The following is a 26,009-nucleotide window of genomic DNA, read 5'->3' as shown; positions in this document are numbered from 1 at the left end:
GGGTTTGTTCCTGTGCCGGTAGATTTTTGTTTACGTTTTTAACGATGGCTTGATGACGATAGACCATGCGTGCGAAATATCGATGGACAACGAGGCCGGTACAATCGATTAATACACGTGTGCCAAGTGTTTGTTTTTATTTTGTTGTGCACAAATTATTGAAATTATAAATTGTCATTTATAAAGGTGAGTTTGTCGATTGCACATTCATTAATGTACATTACAATTTCTAAGATAACTAATATGTGGCCAAAGTAAATTCCACCGCTAGATTTAAACAACATTTGCCACAATTGTCTAGCAAAATTTGCTTCTATATGCTGAATGGCAGGTCAGTTAAAATCTTCACCAGAAGCCGAAGAGTCCGAACGGAATTTTAAATTCTTACGTCCAAAAGATTTGACTTTGCCCAAAATACTTTTCAGTTTTTCATTGTTGTTCAGTTGTTCATATCCCGCCGAGGGTAATACTTCGGAATTTTGACTCCAGCTATATCTCAGCCCCAAAAAAACTTGGGAACCAAATCAAGGGTTTTTTCGTAAGATAATAACCCCCTTAGGAGGGGCAGAAGGTTTTTTACCTTGGAAAATGGAAATTTCCTCGGAAAATCAGCGGAAAACTCTTACATGCACGTCGTGCATTTCCGCACTAGGGGAGATTTGAGGACACATTTTGGGTAATTGGCCCAAAATAAACACTTTTTAATAAATAAAATGTTTCGATTTCTCGCACCGTTTACAAGATATAGAGCCTTAAATTTCCGATAATAGTGAGGGCTGGTAGCGGGCGAAAATACTTATTGCACATATTTTTCGTGTTTTCCGCTGATTTTCCGAGGAAATTTCAATTTTCCAAGGTAAAAAACCTTCTGCCCCTCCTAAGGGGGTTATTATCTTACGAAAAAACCCTTGATTTGGTTCCCAAGTTTTTTTGGGGCTGAGATATAGCTGGAGTCAAAATTCCGAAGTATTACCCCGCCGAGATATGAAATTGGTGAAGACCTTCCCTTAATTGTCTAAATCTTAAAAAAAAAACAAAACAAAACACTGCTTGCAGTCATCAAATATAATACATATGTCGAACAAAATACATAAAGGCTAAGTTTTTTATGAAGTTTCTATATTTTCGAAGATTGTTCATATGACAGCTACATGATATAGTCGCCCGATTTTTATGAAATTTAATTCAAAAGTCGTTAAAAAAGTGTAAATTCCAAAAATTACGATTGTCTGATGAAAAACAACGATGTTATCATTTTATTTCCGTTAATTCTATATAGATTTTTCGATCTTTTTATTTTTTTTAAATTATTTATATTAATAGTTTTTGATCTTTCCTATGGCAGCGATATGATAGAGCTATCCGATTTTGATCAAGTTTAATACGAAATTCGATAGTGGTTTAAAAACACTATCTGGAAGAAATAAAGTCGATCTGGTCAAAAACAACGGAGTGAGAATTTTTTTTTCAATCCCTTGTATGGGAGTTATCCTTTATAGTCGCCCGATCCGGCCCGTTCCGACTTATTTACTGCGTGCAATAACTACACAACTTTTTGAAAGTTTCAGCAAGATAGCTTTAAAACTGAGAGACTAGTTTACATAGAAATAGACAGGAGGGCAGACGAACAGACGGATTTGGATTCTGATCGTGATGCTGATCAAGAATATATGTACTTTATGGGGTCTGAGGTGTCTCCTTCACTGCGTTGCAAACTTTTGGCTGAAATTATAATACCCTTTGCTCTGGGTTTAAAAAAGCTACATTTTTAATATATATAGTAAAAATATTTTCTACTATTTTTTTTTTTTTAATTGGGAATACTTTTTTGGGTAACTGGAAGTGTCGCAAAAGTCACTTCTGGAAGTGTCGCGGATGTCTCTTCTGGAGGGTGACGCAGAAGTGTCACAGTTTTTCCCGACGGACGTCACTTACGCGATCGTAAGGCGATATCGCGGACGATCATTTTATCTTCCAGAAGTGACTCAGAAGTGTCTTCCGCGATAGTAAAGGCTTGCAGGGTAGTTTTAGCTGTCGTCTTAACAACGCTGATGCGAGAGAGAGTCGAAGTGCAATGCCGATATCAGACTGCGTGTGCAGACCTCATATATTCCATGAGATGTCCTGTTATATTACTAGTTTTTTCTTATTTTCATTCAGTTTTCAGTATTTTTTTGAGAAACTCATTTTTTTAATTAATTAGTTAATTTTATTTATTTTAAAAACCTACATATTACGAACATAGCAACCATATAAAAAACTTCCGGGTATAAGGACGAAAAATCGTCGGTCCCTTGAAAGTCGCTATAACCGGATTATACTGTATATGTATGTAGGTACCTACATATGTATGTATTATTGAGAAGCATCTGAATCGAACCATCTGTCTGTTAGTGTGTAAACTTGCCTCTCAATTTTAAAGCTATCTTGCTGAAACTTTACCAAAAGTGGTTTTGAATCATATCGATCTGATTTTTTTTTGAATTGGGTTTTACTAACTACTTTTGAATTTCGAAATACAGTAGAATCCTGTTATAACGACTCCGCTTATAGTGTCCGTCCGGGTATTGCGACGAAAACTCGATGGCTTGATTGGTCCCCAGACAGACTTATTCACTTAAATCCTTCTGCTTAGTGCGTCTTCCGGGTATAACGACGAAAAATCGTCGGTCCCTTGAAAGTCGCAATAAGCGGATTCTACTGTAAATTTTATTGAAGTCGCATGACAAACGTAATGCAAAATAATGTATAGAATAAATGGAAAAAAATATAACATCGTTGTTTTTCATCTTACAAGCATGATGAAATTGCACTTAGCGCAGGGGATGAAAAAAACATCGTCGACCAGGGGCGAACGCAGGGGGGGTGCCCGGGGGTCCGGACCCCCCCCAAAAAAATCTCAGACTTTTTCAAATTTCCTTACAGCACACGGCTTTTCAACCATAAAAACTAACATTTTTTTTGGTCGGACCCCCCCAAAGGAACAAATTTTTTGATCGGACCCCCCCAAACGTAAAAATTTTTGATCGGACCCCCCAAACAACAAAAATTTTTCGATCGGACCCCCCCAAAATCATCATATCATCATATATAGATGTCATATGAACAATCATTGAAAATATGGAAAAACTAAAAGAAAAATCGTCAATTCTTCGCCGTTGTTTAGCCTTTAGGCATTTTTCTCGAGATTTGTGGTGACTGCAAGGGAATAAGCTTCGACTTGCCGAAGTTAGCTTCCTTTCTTGTTTTATTGATAGTCCGATCTATAAACTTGAATTCTGAATCAACTTAAACTTCCTTATCCAATACTCCTCTAAAAATTCTTAAAAATAAAAAACTCACAACTAAAAAAAATTGTATATTTTATTCCTATATTGTCAGGCAAATATTAAATAATAAATAAATAATGAAAAAGTGTTGAAAAAAAACTGTTTCTGACCTAAAAACCTCCAACTTTTATTTTATTAATATGTATACACATTATCAAATACCTTAGGGCAGTGGCGGATCCAGAGACAATTCTTGGGGGGTGGGGGAAATTGAACTTATTTTTCGATTTGGGGTTCAAACTTATTATTGCGAGAGAAATACAGTACAAATTATAAAACAAAAATTATCCATCCCAATTTTTTGGTAAACAAAGTGGTTATATTTGAAAAGTCAACCATAGCAAACAAGTAAAATTTTTAGGTTCTGTGGTTCCAAGGGGGGAAATTTACCCCCCCACCGTGGATCCGCCACTGCTTAGGGACGTTTGTAGCTTTCGGTCTACTGATGAACCAAGTGGACTGCTACCACATATTTCGTAGTAAAAACAATGTAGGGGAGAAGTGGGGGTTGTGGGCATGGGTCGGTTGTGGGCACCCCTACGTATATTTTCACAAAATTAAGATTGAATTTTTTTGGTAATGTCATTCGCAAGCAATTACCCTATGTATGATTTATGCCAAATATCAAAGTAAACGAACGCGTTTGCTTTTTGAAATTAACGAATTGGTTTTTCTTGTGCTTGGAAAAGGTAGTGAAACTTTATTCAAAGATTTTCAATAGTGTATCAATTAAAGTGAATCGATTAAAAAGGTAAGTGTAATGTATTTTTATTTAGTCAAAGCATTATACTAAATGGAACAATATCGATTTGAACCAAAAAATTGATGCAAACACATTTTTTAATTACTTCTTAAAATGCCTGCGAAAGTTGGTTGTGGGCACCAAAATTGGGTGGGTTGTGGGCACCCCTTTATTTTTGGCCAATTTTTTTATTACCTACAATTTCTTGTAAAATTGTTTTCAAAATTTGTTTGGAACCCTCTAGAACATTATTGTAGAAATCTTAGGCTCTTGGAAAGGGATCCTCTCCCGCTGAGAGGGATTATCACTAAGATTTTAACACTTTATTCTTCATTTTTCATCCGAAATGTGTGGACTTGCGGGGCAGTCATTATACATGTCAAAATTGTGTTTCCGACGATGAATAACGCTTATGTAGTCTTTGAAATAAATAAATTGTCATTTTGTTGATATTGGTTGCGGTTTTTTTTTCCATATTATTCCATTTGCAGCATTTTTTCATTTTTCATATAAAAAACTTCCGGGTATAAGGACGAAAAATCGTCGGTCCCTTGAAAGTCGCTATAACCGGATTATACTGTATATGTATGTAGGTACCTACATATGTATGTATTATTGAGAAGCATCTGAATCGAACCATCTGTCTGTTAGTGTGTAAACTTGCCTCTCAATTTTAAAGCTATCTTGCTGAAACTTTACCAAAAGTGGTTTTGAATCATATCGATCTGATTTTTTTTTGAATTGGGTTTTACTAACTACTTTTGAATTTCGAAATACAGTAGAATCCTGTTATAACGACTCCGCTTATAGTGTCCGTCCGGGTATTGCGACGAAAACTCGATGGCTTGATTGGTCCCCAGACAGACTTATTCACTTAAATCCTTCTGCTTAGTGCGTCTTCCGGGTATAACGACGAAAAATCGTCGGTCCCTTGAAAGTCGCAATAAGCGGATTCTACTGTAAATTTTATTGAAGTCGCATGACAAACGTAATGCAAAATAATGGATAGAATAAATGGCAAAAAATATAACATCGTTGTTTTTCATCTTACAAGCATGATGAAATTGCACTTAGCGCAGGGGATGAAAAAACATCGTCGACCAGGGGCGAACGCAGGGGGGTGCCCGGGGGTCCGGACCCCCCCCAAAAAAAATCTCAGACTTTTTCAAATTTCCTTACAGCACACGGCTTTTCAACCATAAAAACTAAAATTTTTTTTGGTCGGACCCCCCCAAAGGAACAAATTTTTTGATCGGACCCCCCAAACGTAAAAATTTTTGATCGGACCCCCCAAACAACAAAAATTTTTCGATCGGACCCCCCCCAAAATCATCATATCATCATATATAGATGTCATATGAACAATCATTGAAAATATGGAAAAACTAAAAGAAAAATCGTCAATTCTTCGCCGTTGTTTAGCCTTTAGGCATTTTTCTCGAGATTTGTGGTGACTGCAAGGGAATAAGCTTCGACTTGCCGAAGTTAGCTTCCTTTCTTGTTTTATTGATAGTCCGATCTATAAACTTGAATTCTGAATCAACTTAAACTTCCTTATCCAATACTCCTCTAAAAATTCTTAAAAATAAAAAACTCACAACTAAAAAAAATTGTATATTTTATTCCTATATTGTCAGGCAAATATTAAATAATAAATAAATAATGAAAAAGTGTTGAAAAAAAACTGTTTCTGACCTAAAAACCTCCAACTTTTATTTTATTAATATGTATACACATTATCAAATACCTTAGGGCAGTGGCGGATCCAGAGACAATTCTTGGGGGGTGGGGGAAATTGAACTTATTTTTCGATTTGGGGTTCAAACTTATTATTGCGAGAGAAATACAGTACAAATTATAAAACAAAAATTATCCATCCCAATTTTTTGGTAAACAAAGTGGTTATATTTGAAAAGTCAACCATAGCAAACAAGTAAAATTTTTAGGTTCTGTGGTTCCAAGGGGGGGAAATTTACCCCCCCCCCACCGTGGATCCGCCACTGCTTAGGGACGTTTGTAGCTTTCGGTCTACTGATGAACCAAGTGGACTGCTACCACATATTTCGTAGTAAAAACAATGTAGGGGAGAAGTGGGGGTTGTGGGCATGGGTCGGTTGTGGGCACCCCTACGTATATTTTCACAAAATTAAGATTGAATTTTTTTGGTAATGTCATTCGCAAGCAATTACCCTATGTATGATTTATGCCAAATATCAAAGTAAACGAACGCGTTTGCTTTTTGAAATTAACGAATTGGTTTTTCTTGTGCTTGGAAAAGGTAGTGAAACTTTATTCAAAGATTTTCAATAGTGTATCAATTAAAGTGAATCGATTAAAAAGGTAAGTGTAATGTATTTTTATTTAGTCAAAGCATTATACTAAATGGAACAATATCGATTTGAACCAAAAAATTGATGCAAACACATTTTTTAATTACTTCTTAAAATGCCTGCGAAAGTTGGTTGTGGGCACCAAAATTGGGTGGGTTGTGGGCACCCCTTTATTTTTGGCCAATTTTTTTATTACCTACAATTTCTTGTAAAATTGTTTTCAAAATTTGTTTGGAACCCTCTAGAACATTATTGTAGAAATCTTAGGCTCTTGAAAGGGATCCTCTCCCGCTGAGAGGGATTATCACTAAGATTTTAACACTTTATTCTTCATTTTTCATCCGAAATGTGTGGACTTGCGGGGCAGTCATTATACATGTCAAAATTGTGTTTCCGACGATGAATAACGCTTATGTAGTCTTTGAAATAAATAAATTGTCATTTTGTTGATATTGGTTGCGGTTTTTTTTTCCATATTATTCCATTTGCAGCATTTTTTCCCAGGGTGCCCACAACCCCCCCAAAAAAATTTTTAGCTGAAAATTACGATTTTACAAAAGTCCATATGAAATTTTTTCGCATGACAAAATCAAGTATGTTTCTTCATAATTAGTTAGCTTAGGTCTCTAGCTTTACACAGATACCCATATGTCCAAATAATATGCACTAGTTCGGTAATTATAAGCCAAAAACAAAACTATGCCCACAACCCCCACATCTCCCCTACCAATAATTCCAATTATGTACATATATTACCCATCAAAAACAAGTGATAATATTTGAATTCAGTTTTTTTTTTAAGAAAATGTGCATAGCAGATGCCAGGTTAATGTTTATAAATAAGTGCTATTGTTCATGATATCTTAAGGTACAAAAATATACAAAATATTAGCAATTAGGACTGAGTCTATATTACATAAAATTCAGCAACAACTTAGACCCTAAACACATAAATAGATGTACTTAAATTCAAACTGAGCAGTGATAGTCGGTAGACTTTAGGTACATGCCTCATTTCAGCTCGACAATTAATACTAGGTGGAGGTAAATCTGCAATGCATTGACTCCAAACTGGCTTAGTTACTCGCCTCGTCCGTATCCACATCGGATATATCTTTGAGTTTCGTATTGCCGTTGCTGTTGTCCCGCTCATTGTCGTCCGCCGCCTTCTGGAAGTTCTCCTGCAGCGTTTTGGGATCCACGACCAGAATGGGTGTGCACCCATCCATTAGGTGCTCACTCTGGTTCTGGTATTGCTCCCGCGAGATGCTGCGCGTGAAGGAGAAACGCAACGACTTGGTCCTGGTCAGTTTCTTCTTGATGGGTGGCTTGCCTGCCACAGGAGCCACCGGCTCCGAGCTGGTCCGCTCAGAGCCCTCCGGCGTGGTGGGCACTGAGCTGGACTCCAGTTGGTGGTCTCGCAAGATCTCTTCCGCGAAGCACTTAATCTGGCTCCACGCATCCAGAATATCCTTCTCGGAGGCGTGCTCGTAGGTTACGCAGAAGCGGATTACGTAGCGGCCGTTGAACTTGGCCGGTGTCATATGCATTTTGCCCGAATGATTGATCTGCGCCAGCAGCATGTGGTTGGGCTCGTCACCAGTTCTGCAAAGAGGATTGAATGGGGCATTAGATTTCTGGAATTAAAATGCATTACAAGTCATTACGTTCCAGTTTCTAAGGGTATTTTTTACTTTTTAGTGCAACTCGATCAAACTGTTTAAAACTCGTCTCGTATACTCAATATAATATTCTAATATATTGAAATGAAGCGTTAAAACTTCGTTTACGCTGAACTGAACCTCAAAAACAATAATTAAGAAAATATATATAACATTTCCTCATACTAGATGCATAACTATTAGATCAATTTTATAAAATCAGATGCATGTGCTAAAAAGCATGGAATTGGCATGACTTACCGCATTCTGAAGCAGACTAGACCAAGATGAACATCGTTGCGGACCTCGAATCGATCGTCCTTGCGCACGAGCATCTCAAACTTCTTGGCCAGAGCCATGTGGTTGCGGATATACTCCTGCAGGCCCCTGATGCCGTACGTTCGGAAGACGAACCAGAGCTTGAGAGCCCGAAAGCGCCGGCTCAGCGGGATTCCGTAGTGGCGGTAGTCCACGCCACTCAAGTGTTCGTGCCGCAGGTAAAGGGGATTTACGTTTAGCGCGCTTTTCAGGGTCATCACGTCCCTAACCCACAAGGCAGAGGCGTCAAAGTTTGTTAGCAGCAGCTTGTTGGGGTTCGTGTTGAAGGAGTCGGCGTACTCCAGTCCGGCGGAGAAGACTCGCATCTCAGGCAGGATAAAGGAATTGCCTGCATAGGCGCCGTCCACGTGCAGCCAGATGCTGGACACCTGGCGGCAGACCTTGCCGATCTCCGTGATGTCGTCGAAGGCGCAGCCGCCGGTGGTTCCCACCGTAGCCACCACGAAGAAGGGCGTCAGTCCGGCGTTCACGTCGTTCTGGATGGCCTGGCGCAGCAGGTCGACGCGCATGCGTCCGTGCTCGTCGGCGTCAATGATGCGGAGCTTCACCAGCGCCATCTTGGTGGCCTTCTCCACGGAGGAGTGCGCCTCGCGGCTGGCGTACGCGATCAGGCTGGGCAGAAAGACGCTGTCGTGCACGCTGGTCTGGCCCTTCAGCTCGCTGATGGCCCGTGCGCGGGCGGTGATCAGCGAGACCAGGACGCACTCGGAGGCGGATCCCTGCAGGGCACCGCCACCCGTGCTGCCCGGCGCGTCCGAAACGAAGGCCTTCGGCAGCCCGAGGGCCTTGGCGTACCAGTTCATGACGATCGTCTCCAGCTCGGCGGCCGCCGGACAACTGGCCCAGCTGAAGCCAATGGACCCGATGGCGCTGCTCAGCATATCGCCCAGCACCGAGGGAAAGGAGTTGCCCGACGGGAAGTAGGCGAAGAACTTGGGGTGGTTCCAGTGCACCACTCCGGGCATAATCTTCTGCTCGAAGTCCTCGAGCACGTCCTTGAACGACTCCGGCGACTGGGGGGCGTCGGCTGAGGATAAACAGGCAGACGGGCGATTAGTGGGAGGGGCCTGAAATGTGTGTTTCTCTTTTTATCACCCATAAATTTGGGGGGCCAGCAAAGCAATATTTATGGCGAGTCTGTTGTTTTTGGCAGTGAGTAGAAAGATCAACAAGTAAGTCTATACGCAAGGTGTGTGTTTGCGTATGCATAATTAATTGATTTGTTTAGTTGAACTCGGGATTGCGGCGTCCATTCCGGAGTAAATATTTAACTTAGCCAACTGCGCGGAATTCGCCTGAAATTCGCCAGCGAACCTACTCAGAGGTGGCCGGAGGCTGTGGATCGGAGATAGGAGATCGCAGATCGGAGATCGGAGATCGGAGGGATGAATGCCGAGTGTGCCCCAATTATGCCAGGCCCCCACCCACGCACCTCGATGCGGGGCACTCGAATCCGTGGGCTGGGGATTTTCGAATAGTTTACACTCGCACATTGTTCACATGACTCTTCGGGCAGCGGGCAAAACAATTAGTCAACATGATTTAACAAGTTTTTGAGGGGCATTGAGTTGCTTGTTGCTTGGCTTTCTTTGATTATTTTGCGCGAAGCGAAATATTTTCGGATTCATTGCTAATTTGTTTGGGCATAGTTAACAAATTGGTGTATACAATTTATCACTTGTGCTAAAATTAACTTTTTCACTTGTCTTCAACTAAATCAGACAAGCCTAAGATTTGGGCTCCTGCCGATTTAGGGAACATTTTTGAGAGCTTTATTTTATTCTGTCTGATGAACATTCCGTTCATAATTTTGATCTCACACAAAACACCCAAGTAAACTGGCTAGCTTTTGCCAGGCCCTCGATACTTTCACACGTATTTCACGTATTTCTTGCTTGCTCACCTGGTAGAAGTTTTTTCAGGTAACCCGGATCCAAGGTGGGCGCCACATCACGCTCCTCGATGTTGGTGCCATACTGGCATATATAATCGATCACTTCCTTGCCGTATTTGCGAAACTCTTCCACATTCATTTTGTTCAATTTACACTTCTCGTTTGTTTTTGCTCAACAATATTTGGACTTTTTATACGTCTCCGTTGGATCTCGAGGGGGTTTATCTTTAGTGCTTGAGTACTATTGTCTAACACGACGACACACCAACACGGACTTGTCTCGATCACTTTTTAATCCCGGCTAACACGTTTCGCCCGCTCGTTGCAGCTCAGCTTCCTTAACGCGAATGTCTTGGCCACTACGCTGCATTCGCTTTTATATGGCAAGAGCTCGCTCGCTTACTCGCTCACTCGCTCGATCGCCCGATCGGGAGCTCTCGGCTCCTCTCTTCTCTCGGCCATATCCCCTTCGCACACCTGCGGGGTGTTAGTTCGGCTGTCGCACTGACGTTTATTGTCTCGTGATCACGCTCAAATTACTGGCCCGGAGACTCGGAATTCGCTGGGCTGGGAAACCCGCTTCGGTCATTATGGCCACCTTTCCCATTCCGCTCTCGAGTCCGGGCGGAGAAATAGCTCGCTTGGCAAAAAATCCCTGGCGGGCAAGGGTTTTCAGCTTCTGGCTTAATTATATATATAATGGGTTAGACGCCATTTGCTGTGCGGTTGAGTAATTAATAATAGCTTTTGATGTGCAATTGGTCGAACTGTTGTGTTGTAAAAGGCCAGGGAAGATGGTTACAAAAACAATTGGATATCTTTGGGAAATAAGTTCAAGATTTATTTTTAGCGGTGATATACCGATATGAAACAATTATTTCTTGCGCTGATATTCCACTTTGAAGGTAAATTGCTGTCATTAAAACTGCGATAGTTTTCACAACTGTTAATAACTTGTATATTTGTATACTCCTAAAATACAGTTATTTCCGTATTTGTTAGTATCAATGTTTCTTAGCCCAATACGATTTCTTTGCTACTTCAGTAGATTCTTATATTATAGACATTATTTTTATGGCTCTTAAATTGGATTTCAACGTGTTCCCTGCTTTCTGATGGCTGAACCTGATTTTTTTTCGTTTGGTTTTTCGGGGAACTTTTCGGGCTGTTTGAAAATTTCCGAATTCCCGTAAATCCGGCACGTGCAAAAAGTGTGCAAAAAATTGTTGAAAAAGAGACACAAAACTTGGTTCTCTAATCTCTGAAGAATTACCAAAACTTTCCGTGGCTGATGTCTTCGGCAGTAAATGAAGGGGATTCACTTGAAGTACTCAGAAAAATGTGGCAAACAATTGTCCAAACATTGACCAAATCCGTTAACAAAATGGATGTACGAATGACCAATCCCTGGCAACAGGCAAACTTATGACGTAGCTGTGAAGAACACCCATTGTTTCATGGAATCTCCTGCTAGGTGAAATACAAAAACACAAGTATCAAAATAAACAAACGTTGCAAAATGAATTTTACCGATTGCTCAGGCTGCGAGGCGAGGGAACTTGGGAGATAATAGGTAATAGGTGTGGGTGGGCCAGCACAAATGAATGAATGGGTTTGTTGTGAGAGTCAGCTGGGGGTCCCACCTTATTTGGCGGGGTGCTAATTGCCGGCGATTGCTTATCTAACTCTGCCCTCTAATGATCAGGCATTAACTATGCTTACTTCCCAATCCATCATGTTCCATAGTTCATGGGCCATCATCCTGGTTCGCCCTTTTTTCACTCGATAGTGGTTTCAACATTTCAAGAATTCAATTTATATTTAATTAAAAGTTATTTTGGCACCGTGTTTTTAAAAATAATTATTTGGTCTCCAATTAATTCAATTCCGAGTGAATGAGAGAGTTTTTTTTAGTAACAAGGGCCTTAACAAGTCAACTACCTATATATTTCATTAAATATATATATAAGTGGGAGTAAAACTTACGAAAATATTTTTTGAATGATTCTTAAGCTGTAAATAAAATAAAAACAACAAGTCCCTTATAAACTATGTAACTGTTTCGCTGTTAACCAGGTGTTAATGATATATCTTTCCTATTTATTTTTAAGGAAAATTATGAAGAAAAGCTGAAATCGAAGCTTATTAACGGTATTTTTTATTACAAACAGTATCCTTTCAAATTCTCAACTACAATTTTCTGCATCGTCCGGTTTGTTGAATTACTCACTGAATCTTAACGATTTAGCAAAAAAACAGTATGGGATTTAAAAATTAAATTCTAAAAAGTTCGCGTCTACCCATTTCCGTTTGTTTACAGAGATTCGAATTCATATCTTATGTTAAACGTATTACAAGTTTTTAAATTAAAAAAAATATTATATATTTAAAAGTGTGGAAGTTCTGCTTAAAATTAATTAAGTTTTGACCACCGTAAGGAGGCTGAGCCTCAGTTTGGCTGACATGGCTGACTCATTCTGCGCACGCGTCGCCGCCTTGAAGAGACTCTTGGTGGGAGCAGAGTCCGCCGCTGGAGACTGCCTCGGAGATTGCGAGACGGAGACGGAGAACGCATGAGCACCGTGACTTGACGTATTCGTGTGCTCCTCTTTCGCGGCTTGAGCTCCGCCTGAACTTTCATTCACAGTACCAGCCACCGCGGATGACGTCGTGCGTCTAAATATAAAGTCGTATTCAGTTTACGCGGTCACACTTCAAGATGCTCGAGGTCCATTGCCATCATCCACCGAATCCATCCGCCTTCTGGTGCTACTTTTGCCTAAACCTGGGCCTCGTACGTGAGATTGGCGTTGTGTGTTTGGAGCGCGGCTAACGCTTTTGTTGTTGTCTACTCATTTATTATGGCAGTTGGCGCTGCCAAACACCAGACAAAATTCCCATGATGTCTCGATACAGTCGAACTTCTCTAACTCAAATTTAATAGTCGCAAGTCTTTCTTATATTCAATGAACTGTTTTGTGATTTAAAAATTTTCATTGCTTCACAAGAGATATTTAATAATTAGGACTTACAAAATTCAACGACTTTTTTGCTGGGGAAAAAGTATTCTTCTGATATTCTGAACGGTAATCACACATTAGGTTTTCTAAGCTTATCATCAATTGGTAAGGGAAAGAATTTGTATCTCGACCTATAAACCTCCTTCTACAAACCTCAAAGGTATTAAAAATGTTTTAGTTGCTCTTAAGTTATGTTCTTACTATCGAAAAAAATAATTGGTTAGTTTTTGGACCTTTGACTGTACAAGCGCTGTCCAAGATATTGCCGAAATTTGCATTTATCGTTTTTGATGATGCTTGCGCTTGACAACAGCTGACGGATATTGAATTTAAAGATTTCGTGCTCCGGGTCTCCTATATGTGTATTTTCGTTTATTTTGGCAATTTCGTTTGTTTTGGTTTATGCCAAATCATACCATAGGCATTTCATTCATTTTGGTGCGGCTTCGCATGCTAATTTATGGGTTCGCATTGCTTTAATGATTAATTTTGTGGGAGGTGTCAAACACTTTGTCAAATAATACTTTGATTTTTATTGGCGCCAGAAGCATAAAACTGGGTTTATTGGCGAGCTAACGGAGGAAATCCGATGCTCCGGATCGGATTTCAAGATTTTACGTAAACAAATCTGCTCATTTACATTTTTGGATTTTAGATTTTATCGGTTGAGCTTTTTTCGTGTAAGTTATATTTTTTTATCAATGGAATCAAAAGCGTTTTAGCCAGGAGGCCCATTTTATTGAATCTCTATAATATAGCCTTGCGTTATAGTTCAAGTGAAACAATCTATAATATATTTTACAATAATCATTAATTTGCAGTTAACTTTCATGCGAATGCTAATCTGGTAAATTTTCAAATTCTTTAAGTTTTTCTTAAACATCATAACTTATACCAATGATCTAGGTACGTGATTATATTCAGTTCCCTGGGCGCAGATATAAAGGCTTATGCTAAGTCCGCAGAAAAAGCGAAGCTTAAAGGCGACCCTTTGCGGGAATACAATGAGGTATTGCGGAATTTGATAATGAACTGGGAGTCCCCCGTTGTCTTCCTTAGAGATCGCGGCTTCCTGCCCAGAAATTATGAGGATACGTCGAAAATCAAGCCGAACATGGATGCTCTGGTGCAGAGAATGGAGAGAGCCAAAAGGGAGCAGGCCGGGGGTAAAGGCGTTATTCTGAAAATAAAACCCAGAGAGACGCGACAGGCAAAGAGGCTGAAAAGTTCCACAAGTGAACGAGGCTTTCTGGCCCCTAAGCGTTATGTGGCTGCCAACATGGATCGGTCGGATGGCAAAGAAAACGAGATATCGAAAGCCAAGACCAGGCTTAGTGAACGGGAGGAACAGCTTCTTGCCATGAAGCAGCGCTTGGAAGAGATGCAACCGGGAGGATCAACAGAGGACTTGGAAGGATATCGTAGACAGATCGAAGCAAGCCCAAGTGTCAAGGATCCGGCCAAGACTTTGCAAAGTTACGACGAAGTGTTGCAGAGAATGATTGAAAAGACTAGCCCTCTTGTCAAGCAGCACTTCAGTCCGCACTTTAAAAGTTATAAAAACGGATTTGAAGCAGTTCCACCTATTGACATGCAACTGGGTCGCGAAGAAGATAAACTGATGCCTTCGATCCCGACCTTTCTGCCGAATCCAGTAGATAAACCAGACATAAATCTGGCCACATCCAGTCGAGCTGAGGAACAGAAAAGCAAGGGTGAAGCGGTGGCTAGCAACTTGCCAACGAAATTAGCTGCGCCCAGGTATCTGAATTGGGACATGAAAAGGGGCCAACTCGAGAGTTTTTCAAGAGTCGAGAAGGAGGAATATTTGAACCAGCTGGTCAGAGCATTCGGGCAAAACCGGGACTCCAAGGACCCAATAAAAAAAGGGGACAACCCTTATTCCTTGAATCGCGGTATCAATTCACATTCGTTATATTGAAATGGTTCAAAATATATGATATCCGTTCAATGATTCATAACCCAATTGAAGTCCGTGCGATACAATTAATTTTAGCCATTTCCATTCTCATGACGATGAACAACAATCCCACGTCATATCAATGGCATCAGCAAAACAAGAAAGGAAGCTAGCTTCGGCAAGCCGAAGCTTATATACCCTTGCAGTTATCAAATATGTCGAACAAAATACATAAATGCTAAACATTTTTCTATTCATTTTCCATATTTTCGACTATAGATCTTATGGGAGCTATATGATATAGTTGTCCGATTTTGATCAAATTTAATTCCTAATTTAAGAGTCGTTAGAAAACTTTATATTCCAAAAATCATGCTTATCTGATTAAAAACAACGATATTATAATTTTATTTCCGTTATTTCTATATAGATTTTTCGATCTTTCCTATGGCAGCTATAAGATATAGTTGTCTGATTTTTATGAAACTTTTTTTTCAATATAAGAGTTGTTAAAAAACTGGATATTCAAAAAATCATGCTCGTGGGTTAAAAAACAACGATTTTATCAAATTATTTCCATTAATTCTATATATATTTCTCGATCTCTCCTATGGCAGCTATATGATAGAGTTATCCGATTTTGATCAAATTTAATCAAAAATTCAATAACAGTTTGAGAACGCTATCTTGAAGAAATCAAGTCGATCTGATCAAAAACAACAGAGTGAGAATTTTTTATTTCATTCTCTTGTATTGGAGCTATACGATATAGTCGGCCGATCCGGCCCGTTCCGACTTATATACTGCGTGCAACAACTACACAACTTTTGGGAAAGTTTCAGCACGATAGCTTTAAAACTGAGAGACTAGTTTGCGCGGAAACGGACAGATGGACAGACGGACAGACGTACAGGCGTTTTTCGATTCTGCTCTTGATGCTGATCAAGAATATATATACTTTATGGGGTCTGAGGTGTCTCCTTCACTGCGTTGCAAACTTCTGACTGAAATTATAATACCCTTTGCTCTGCAAGGGTATATTGATTCGCTTTCCCATTGTTTACCCCGAAAATCACAGGATTCTGTTTACCTTTTGTCAGAACATGTGCACATTATTTTCTTTTATGTTGGCCATTGGACGACCATGTGCCTTTGCAAATAAGAGGTCAAGACATCATTTTGGATGACATCGAGTCTATTTGACTTTGTTCATTGGAAATGAGTTCATAAACATCGCTAATAATACCAATCACTGAAATCATTTTTATACCCTTGCAGAGCAAAAGGGTATTATAATTTCAGTCAGAAGTTTGCAACGCAGTGAAGGAGACACCTCAGACCCCATAAAGTATATATATTCTTGATCAGCATCACGAGCAGAATCGAAATATGTATGTACGTCTGTCCGTCTGTCCGTCTGTCCGTCTGTCCGTCTGTCCGTCTGTCCGTCTGTCCGTCTGTCCGTTTCCGCGCAAACTAGTCTCTCAGTTTTAAAGCTATCGAGCTGAAACTTTCCCAAAAGTTGTGTAGTTGTTGCACGCAGTATATAAGTCGGAACGAGCCGGATCGGCCGACTATATCGGATAGCTCCAATACAAGAGAATGAAATAAAAAATTCTCACTCTGTTGTTTTTCATCAGATCGACTTGAATTCTTCAAGATGGCGTTTTCTAACTGTTATTGAATTTCGGATTAAATTTGATCAAAATCGGATAACTCTATCATATAGCTGCCATAGGAGAGATCGAAAATTATATATAGAATTAATGGAAATAAATTGATAACATCGTTGTTTTTCATCAGAAAAGTATGATTTTTGGAATATAGAGTGTTCTTACGACTCTTGAATTACGAGTTAAATTTGATCAAAATCGGACAACTATATCGTATAGCTCCCATATCTCTATAGTCAAAAAAATGGGAAATGAATAGAAAAATCGTCTTAGCTTCGATGTTGTCTAGCCTTTATGCGTTTTGTTCGACATATTTGATGACTGCAAGGGTATATAAGCTTCGGCTTGCCGAAGCTAGCTTCCTTTCTTGTTTTCAATAAGACGATTTAGGAACCAATGTTAAGTATTTCTTTGTTTACGTATTGAACCCTACGGTAAAAACTACTAGAAAACCTTTTAATTTTTGAAATTCCGTGTTTTTTTTATCGTCTAAAAAGGAAACACAAGCAAGTGTTTAAATAATATTTATTGTATGTCATAAACGTTAAAGATAGTTGTTCGATATTGCTACCACGAAACTTAGAGAAAAAGTATTATAGAGGACAAGACAGACTAGAGTTTGATGTTCCTCCGCTTTGTAGATTGGTCTAGAATTTAACTAGGCGCCTGGCTTTACAGGAAGCGCTAATAATGTATTATATGTGCTTCATAATCTGAGTGGATATTATTAGTTGAGATTATCCCGGGAGGATGATGCCTTGCGCAAAACCATGGGCGATTTCCGTGGGGACCGCTGTTCGAGTTGCTGCTGCTGGACATTCACGTAATCCAGTTCGTTCTCCGGAGAAGGTGATGACCCGGCTCCAGAATTTCTTCGCGATGACGAGGGTCGCACGTTGGTATCCAGATGCCGAAACCTGCAAAGAAAAGGTGTTGTTTATTGAGGAAAATCACAAAGGGTGTCATTAATCTTTCCACGCATATAGTAAGTTACACAGTAAAGATTCAAATTAGTTAAGGTGCGATAATGTGAATCGCTTAGAGTTAACTACAACTTTTTACATTAGCAACTTTAAAAGGCGGAGATTAATTTTCCACTCGAAACATTCAGACGTTCTAACATTGTTTTGATAAGAGCAGGAATTCGAAAATATTATTTTCTTTAGGTCATTTGTCACTCGCTTGGAACAGGAGGAATATTCAAAATTTTAAGACTACTCTTTAACTAGAGGGGGAGGACTCACCGCAACGAGACGTTGCTGCCCTTCTCCTCGTTGTTGCTGTTGAAGAGGAAGGCCAGTGGCCAGGAGATCCACGAGTTGTGGTCCACCGAGCTCTGGGTCCGGATGATTGGGGCGCTGCCGCGACTGACCACCGGCGAGGGCAGCTCCATGGAGAGCTTGGGGGTGCCGGCCTTGTTGATGGCTGGGTTGTAGATCTTGGGGTCGCTGACCATGCGCACGAAGAAGGAGCGCTTCTGGGCCAGCGTGTCCTGCTTCTTGCGGTTCATGATCTCGGAGAGCTCGTCGTGCTGCTCCTTCTCCAGCAGCTCGTTGGCGAAGTCCACGATGATGTCCCAGGCGTAGTCGATGTCCTCGGCTGTCGCGTTCTGGGCCACGGCGCAGAACCGGATGATGTAGCGGTCTCCCACGCTGGCTGGCACCATGTGCAGCTTGCCGGACTCGTTGATAATGCTCAGCAGCTTCTCGTTGAGCTTGTCGGTGCCCTTTAGCCGGAAGCAGACCAGTCCCAGCTAATAAAGTCAAAAGAGCGGTTCATACATATTTGTTCCTTTTACAACACTTTCTTCGGAGTTCAAACCAAAACATTAAGTGTAGAACCCTACACCAAACCCAACTTATACTTTCAAAACTGATTGGCTTTGACATTCAAAGTAAAAAATTAGTTTTCGTAAACTAAAATTGCAATTTAATAAAATTTAATAAGTTCTTCGCAAGGATTACGTGTACGAATGTACTATATCTCTTCTTTTAAGGAACCCAAAAGAAATGTATTTGTTTTCCATTTTTAAATAAACTACCAAGAATTATATATAAGTATTTAAAACAGCAAAGAGCAACACGTCAAAGAATATTTTTTTGATTAGTCACTTTTACTCTAAAGGTTTTTCTTAGAAATAATTTCCTTTATTTTTAGAGAAGGAGGGGAATAAAAACGTAATATCTGGACTGCGCTTATTTGAAATTCGTTGCTTAATACTTTCATTTATTCTTGGTCACAAGCGAATGGAATAGTTACAAGTGCTAAGCTGTTTGTAATTTCTAGGAAACAGAAACAGCAAATTTGCCCACTCATCATTTGCCAGGCTTCCTTAAACTTTGCCATAACGTGAGCCCCGGTAGATCCGCTACCGAATCGATCGCTCAATTAAGTTCGGCACGCTTACGTTCAACAAGTTGAAACATATGTCAGTCGCTGACTCGGTGAATCACTTTTGCCTGTCTCTGAACAATTTTCTGTAGCAGTTATGCCAAAACACTTCTATTGCCGAAGCGAAAAAGAAATCAATTTTTTGCGCCGATTTCATTGTGGAATTTGGCGTGTAGTTGCGCACGTTTGCCTCATTCGCAGGCGGGTGTGAACAAGTTCACGTCTTCTTGGCCAAGGCCCTTTTGACAGCGCTTACGGACCGATAGCTGCGTTGCTCGCCACTCAATTTCCCAATTATACTCTGGGTATCTGGGCCTTACACTGCACTGGACCCTTGGTCAGCACAATGGAGCCCCACGCCCACAGGTGCCCCCGTGAAAGACCCACACACTGAGGGGTGGACAAAGGAGCTTTGAACTCTAAGCGTGATTAATTACTGGAAGCAATCGAAACAGCTTTTCTCCGAAGCGAAAGTAAATGTAACTCACCTTGACTTGGTTACAGATTTCGAAGCGTTTGTCTTTGAGTACGAGCTCTTCGAACCGCTTGGCCAGCTTGATATGGTGACGAATGTAGTGCTGCAGCCCGGAAATCCCATAAGATCGCAGCACGAACCTAAAAATACGATCGACGTTCAGATACAGAATGTTTTTTTGGTGAACAACACTCGGGATTAGTTTCTTCTTCTGGGTGGGAGCAATTAGCAATAAACGCTTGTTTACCCATGTCATATTTCGGTGTGGACTCATCCCATCTGGGGGGACAGATTTGGCACACATGGGGCATGAAAACCCCTGTGCTTACAACTAAATCACAAGCAAACACGGCGAGGGCATACTTCAGCTAGGCGAGTCAACACACTTAACGCCTCTCCAGGCCCATCCAAAAGCACTCACTTTTCGGCAATGGTCAACAGAGCCATTCGCACTTGGCTGTCGAGGGCCTTTCGGGCCGCATATGGCACATGCTACATACCACAGCTTCAGCGAACGGAACCGCCGACTGAGTGGAACTCCCCAGTGACGGTAGTCGATGGCCGCGTCCGAGTAGCCGTGCTTCAGGTACAGCGGGTCCACCACGAGGGCCGAAGTCAGCCGGATCCGGTCCCGCACCCACAGCGTCGAGCAGTCGAAGTTGGTCAGCAGCCATTTGTTGGGGTTCGTGTTGAATGAGTCGGCGTATTCGATGCCCTGCGAATCGCATGGAGTCAGACTGGAGGAACGGGCAGGTCAACTGTCCCTTTTGGAATCCCACTCACCTTTAGGAGCGGCTTCAGCTCGGGGCAGATGAAGCTGTTGCCGGCATAGGCGGCGTCCACGTGCAACCAGACTCCCGGAAAGCGCTGCAGCTGCTTGCCGATCTCCGGCAGGTTGTCGAACGCACAGGAGCCCGTGGTGCCCAGCGTGGTCGAGACGAAGAAGGGAACCAGGCCCTGCAGCTCGTCCTCCTCCATGGCCTCGTAGATCGTCTGGCCCCGCAGACTGGCGTCCTCGTCAGGCTCCAGGATGCGCAGCTTCACGAAGCAGATCATCGCCGCCTTCTCCACGCAGCTGTGCGCCTCCTTGGAGCAGTAGGCCATCAGCTTCGACAGCAGGTGGCCCTCCTCCACGAACGGGTGCTGCGCCTTGAGCCTCTTGAGGGCCTGCGCCCTGGCAGCCAGCATCGTCACCAGCACGCACTCCGAGGCCGAGGTCTGCAAAAACGTATTTAGTCAAGAAGTTCGAAGTTGCAGCTACCATGTTATTTATACCAAACTGTTCAAATACAAATCAATATATAAGACTATTGGTATTATGAAAACCTAGCATTGGGTCATCAATTTTTAATAGAGAAAGGTTGGGGATTTTTAAAGTATAAACTATAAATAACTAAATGATGAACTTGCAGTATGGTTTACCTAAAAAAATTATAGAATTTGTTAGCTTTTATTGGTACAAATTGCAAAATGAGTTTTTAAATTTATTAGTTGACTTATTAGTTTTTTTTAGTAATGTACTAAAGAACGGCATCTTGCTGAGGCGAGCCAAATAAAAAATGTTCCGTCTACAATTTGTAAGCATTAGCTACACTTAATAAAATCCCACTCATTTATACAAACACGAAAGACTCCTTTAGAGTCAGCTGTTTTCGGTATTACTTATTCTTTTAATAAGGCCTTTCCGGTGAACTCTGTTAAGTTTAAACGTTCTAGGACACACCGTTTCTGTTCGCTTTTTATTGCGTTGTTACCTGGATGACTCCGCCGCCCGTGCTGCCCTCCTTGAGGGCCAGGAAGTGATCCGGCAGTCCGATGGCCTTGCCCAGCCAGTCGAGCACGATCGTCTCCAGCTCGGTGCACGCGGGACTGGCCGCCCAGGAGAAGCCGATGCACCCGATACCGTCGCCCAGCATGTCGCCCAGGATCGAGGGGAAGGAGTTGCCCGCCGGGAAGTAGGCGTGGAAGCGCGGATGCTGCCAGTGTGTCACGCCGGGCATGATCTTGTCCTCCACGTCGCTCATGATCTGGTCCCAGTCCTCCGGCTCCTGAGGAGCCTCAGCTGCGATGGCGGGGATGTGAGGCTAAATCTGAGTCTAAATTCAACGCTGAAATCTGTCTTACTCGGCAGCAGGTGCCGCAGGTAGCCCGGCTCCACGCTGGGCGTGACTCGGCGTTCGTTCAGCGTCTCCAGGTAGTTGCAGATGTACTCCACCATTTCCATGCCGCGTTTCCGAAATTCGGTGCTGTCCATTTTTTATCGGTTCCCCGAACTGTTTTCCTGCGGCGCGTGTTGTGAGTTTGTTTTTAGCTATCGCCCACGCTGTGTTTGGGTGTTCAATTTGTAAAATTTATCAATGAATCAGACAAGTGGGCGCTTCTAGTATAACCAAACAAGTTTAATTTTAATTTTTATGAAGCGGAGTCGATCACAATTACATATGTGTGGGGAAAGTTCCAGAAGAATGAAATGCATACAGCAGAATGCTATTTAAATTAAGACCCTATTAGAGCTTGATAATACAGAATACGAATATTACAAAAGGTAAAAATCAATTAAAAAACCTTTTAAAGTGTCACAATAAAGAAATAGAAGTAAAAAGTTATATAAAAAAAAGAAACCAGGAAAACTCAAGTTCTTAAAATTGTAAAAATAACGGTATTTAGGGATGGCTTTAACTTTTTTAACTTTTTTGGATAAAAAACTTCGAATGGATTTAGGGGAAACTTTCCTAAAGGCTGCTTCGATTTGATTTGATTGGTGATGCAAGACTTTTATAGAATAGTTTTCGCAATTTAACAAATTTCGTTCTTTTTTAAATTTAGTTTTACTTCAGTATTTTCCACAAAATGTAAAAAATCGGAGTGTCTAGTCAAGTTGTAATTCTTTTTTTACACCATTTTGAGTCTGGTTTCACATTTCACAAATGAAGATGGTGTTTATTTTATTAAAACTTCTTGCGTCACAAAAAATTACTAAATATGAGGAAACTAATATTATCTTGTAAATTAAATTATTTTTATTTATAGCAATCTGCAATCCGTAGACGAATATCACTATTTCCGTATTTTATTGTTTTGTTGTTAAACTAGCTAATTTATTTCCGTGGTTTCCAGGGTTTTATGTGTGGCTTTTTAAGTTCGCAGGTTAAATTTTTCATTGAACTTGATGTATTTATACTGGGGCTATTTTAAATTTATTTTGTCGATGCTGTGCGTTGGTTGAAATTTGTGATGTTCCCTAATTTTGGTCGGTTTAATGGCAGGTAGTTAGCATAAACAGATTTTTGTTTGTAATTAATTGCGGTTCCTTAGGCATGTTTTATGGCCATGTAAGGTACACAATTCGCGCTGAGTTCACTAACAGTCGATGGGTTACCACCGGATATGTGGCACTTACTTGAAGCAGAGCAACTTCGGATGCTGGTTTTTGTTCCGAATCCGAGACGACGAACCGTTGGCCCCGACTTGCGAAACCAAACTGATCCTTGCTCTGCGCCGTGGCCAAAAGCTAAGCTCGGTCGTCGCTGCTGAGGACCTTCCTTCGGCCGCCTGCCTTGGCATGTCTAATGAATGCATACTTGGGATGATGGTGGTGGATGGTTGGTGCGATTGAAATGGCAAATAAATGGAATTTTTGCGGCGCTTCATTCATAGCCAGGAGCTGGGGAATGGGCGGCAACCAATCCTCTTCCGTGGTGCGTGAAGATATGCAAAGAAGACAGCACGAGTGAAAAATTAAACGTCTGCTTTCTACATTCAAGTAAGTTTTTCACCGCAGCGTATACTTGATATTGCGTATACGCGCACTCCAAATTGAGTTTCGAACTGTTAAATGCTTGGCAAACCTAATTTGGACTTAAAATAAAACTCAATTTGGACATGGATGAGTTAATTCAAAGTACGTGTTGTCATAAACATACAACAAATTACATTGACAGGACCGCTTTCCACGCCTTCTCACGATTCACGACTTCCCACTCGTCCTTGTCCGGGGTGCGAACCGTTGTATTAATAACTTCCGCACCAAATTGAATTATTGTTCGGAGCGTACTTGATAGGAATGGCGGCGATGCCAAATGATTATGACGATGGGGATGACGTTGACGACGAGTCGGAAAGAACAGCCCGGCAGGAGCAGAAATAGAAGGAATTTCAACGCATTCCTCTCGAAAAATTCCAGCCCGTTTTCCTTTTCCATGTCGGGCTCCTTTCGTTGCGGCTGCACTGGGCCATAGAATTGTCTGGGACACGTGGCTCCATGTACTTGCCACCATCATCCCACACAATCATCTGATTCGCCCCCTCCGCTTTTTTTGCTTTTGTTGCTGGATGAAAGTTCATTAATAAACTTTCCTTGCCGCTGTCGAATTCAGCTGCAGCCTCCACGAGCAGGCACTAAAATGTTGTTCGGCCTCAGCTCCAACAAGTGGCATCATGGTTCTGCGGCTATCATCCCTCCTCCTCCGTGACCTCCTTTCCCGTTTCCGCACTCCATGGCCCGTTGTCTAGTGGCCGACACCAGCAGGGCTTTATTTAATGGGAAAACGCTGCGAAATCGCTCCTGCATCCACGCTCATTTAATTGCTGAAGAAATGGTTTTTTATTGACTTTTACTTGAACTCCTCTTCAAAGTGCATAAAGTAAAAGCAAGGGCTGTGATGGCATTGCCGGGTGGTTTGTCGTTCTCTAAGAAAACTGGAAAACTGATTCACAGGTCCATTTTGTTCTATTCACTTAATATTAAAAGTGATAGATAAGTTACGTTTTTAATTAGTAATGTAAAGTGTGCGATTGAATAGTAACATTTAATCCTTTAATTTAATTAAGCCTTAGAAATATATTACGTAATATATAAATCTCTGATTATTAACAGTTTTGTATTCATAAAATATTAAAATTATTAAGCCATAATAACCTTTTACCATAACTAGCGTTCGACTTTTTGAAACGAAAACATATCGGTTTGTAATTTTTATTTTATCGGGCTTCTATATCTTCGTTGAGTCAATGCAGTACTTAAAAGGAAAAGTGTAGGGGACACTGCTGGCCAGAAGATCTGGTTGCTTGCACCACTTACACCATTTGCAGCTTGTCTTCTTCAATTTTTCCCTCGCTCGCTCGGCTCATAAACCAAGCAATTATTCAATTTGCACGGACTCTGCTCGGGCAATAGCTGCTCTGGACAGTTAACGACGAGTGGTTGGCTGTTAAGTTGGTTGTTGAGATTCCGGACCTCGGGGGCACTTTTTCTCGTTCCATTATAGGTTCAAGGTTATTGCTGAAGGGCTTCGGAGAAATCATATTTCTGATAGGGAAAACAATCTTCTTTGCAGATTCTTCCTTAAACGGCCTCAACATGATGCACTACCGCAAGGCCGAGAACGTGGAGAAGGAGCTAAGCAAAAGCGATTTGCCCTTCGAGGACTGCATGCCAAAGTCCCAAAAGGACTTTCTTTGGATGCATGTGAGTACTGGATGCTCATCTCCAGATGGTTCCCCCCAAACTGTTTCTTTTCGAAGGTGAAAGGCGGCACTAAGGTAAGCAATGTGATTGAGTTCGCTCAGGCTGCGCTGAACAAGGGGGAACATAGATGCGTGGTGTGGAGCGGATCCGGTGGCGGAGTGGTCAAGACCATTTCCTGCGCAGAGGTGCTCAAGCGGAGCCATCCCGTCTACCAAGTAACGCGCATGGCCTACACCAGGTGAGTTGCTCGTACTCATCAACAACCAAGGGGTCATTACTGTAATAGTGCATTCTGTAAAGTGTGGAGGAGCATTGGAAGCCGCAAATGGATGGCCTCGAGGAGATCATCGTCAACCGCCAGATACCCACCCTGCACATTCTTATGAGCCTGGACGAGCTTCCAGATAGTATAGATGGGTAATCAGAAGTGGGATTTGCATTCGTCAGCACCAAATACAATAATAATTTTATAGATTACAAAAGCCTAACACAGCCACCGATTTTTGGGAAGGCGGAGGGGCTCACCCTAATCCCCGCCAGCAGCAGCAGCAACAACAACCAGGTGCCGGCGGTCGGCCAAACAAACGCCACAGATCCGGACGTAATAAACCAGCCCAACAACACGGAAAAGCTTCTCCAGAAGACAGTCAACCTACCGGTCAGAGTCAAGGTTGAGATAAGCCATTAAACTAGACCGTAAAAATAGTGGAGATTCCTTTATTGGCCCTTTGTAAGGATATAAAAATAAAGTCTAGTTCATCACAAAA

At 41.4% G+C, this 26,009-nt stretch overlaps 4 protein-coding genes across 5 annotated transcripts; 2 read left to right on the top strand and 2 right to left on the bottom strand.

Annotated features, from left to right (window-relative positions):
* Nucleotides 1–90: 90 nt before the first annotated feature.
* On the top strand, nucleotides 91–26,009 carry LOC108094259 (ribonuclease P protein subunit p25-like protein). The gene is made up of 5 exons (XM_017194724.2): nucleotides 91–186; nucleotides 25,112–25,242; nucleotides 25,299–25,480; nucleotides 25,543–25,659; nucleotides 25,716–26,009. Exons 2-5 carry the CDS (start codon nucleotides 25,135–25,137, stop codon nucleotides 25,915–25,917), a joined length of 609 nt encoding a protein of 202 aa, XP_017050213.1. The 5' UTR covers nucleotides 91–186; nucleotides 25,112–25,134; the 3' UTR covers nucleotides 25,918–26,009.
* On the bottom strand, nucleotides 7,180–10,629 carry LOC108094249 (aromatic-L-amino-acid decarboxylase). Its single transcript, XM_017194708.2, has 3 exons — nucleotides 10,305–10,629; nucleotides 8,324–9,428; nucleotides 7,180–8,006 (listed from the first exon to the last, which is right to left on the bottom strand). The coding sequence occupies exons 1-3, from the start codon at nucleotides 10,432–10,434 to the stop codon at nucleotides 7,478–7,480; spliced, it is 1,764 nt and encodes a 587-aa protein (XP_017050197.1). The 5' UTR covers nucleotides 10,435–10,629; the 3' UTR covers nucleotides 7,180–7,477.
* Nucleotides 14,084–15,302, top strand: LOC108094252. Of its 2 annotated transcripts, none has more exons than XM_017194711.2 (2): nucleotides 14,084–14,162; nucleotides 14,222–15,302. In XM_017194711.2, the coding sequence occupies exons 1-2, from the start codon at nucleotides 14,146–14,148 to the stop codon at nucleotides 15,255–15,257; spliced, it is 1,053 nt and encodes a 350-aa protein (XP_017050200.2). In that variant the 5' UTR covers nucleotides 14,084–14,145; the 3' UTR covers nucleotides 15,258–15,302. The 2 variants fall into 2 exon arrangements, with proteins under 2 accessions (XP_017050200.2, XP_017050201.2); XM_017194712.2 differs by having other exon boundaries at nucleotides 14,099–14,221; nucleotides 14,375–15,302.
* On the bottom strand, nucleotides 17,444–23,249 carry LOC108094247 (tyrosine decarboxylase). Its single transcript, XM_017194705.1, has 8 exons — nucleotides 23,176–23,249; nucleotides 21,900–22,098; nucleotides 21,530–21,837; nucleotides 20,559–20,993; nucleotides 20,276–20,490; nucleotides 19,789–19,915; nucleotides 18,154–18,662; nucleotides 17,444–17,826 (listed from the first exon to the last, which is right to left on the bottom strand). Exons 2-8 carry the CDS (start codon nucleotides 22,027–22,029, stop codon nucleotides 17,637–17,639), a joined length of 1,914 nt encoding a protein of 637 aa, XP_017050194.1. The 5' UTR covers nucleotides 22,030–22,098; nucleotides 23,176–23,249; the 3' UTR covers nucleotides 17,444–17,636.

The sequence above is a fragment of the Drosophila ficusphila genome, unplaced genomic scaffold (assembly GCF_018152265.1).
Source record: "Drosophila ficusphila isolate 14025-0441.05 unplaced genomic scaffold, ASM1815226v1 contig_414, whole genome shotgun sequence".
Lineage (NCBI taxonomy): Eukaryota > Metazoa > Arthropoda > Insecta > Diptera > Drosophilidae > Drosophila > Drosophila ficusphila.
This window is presented reverse-complemented; position numbering and strand designations above follow the sequence as displayed.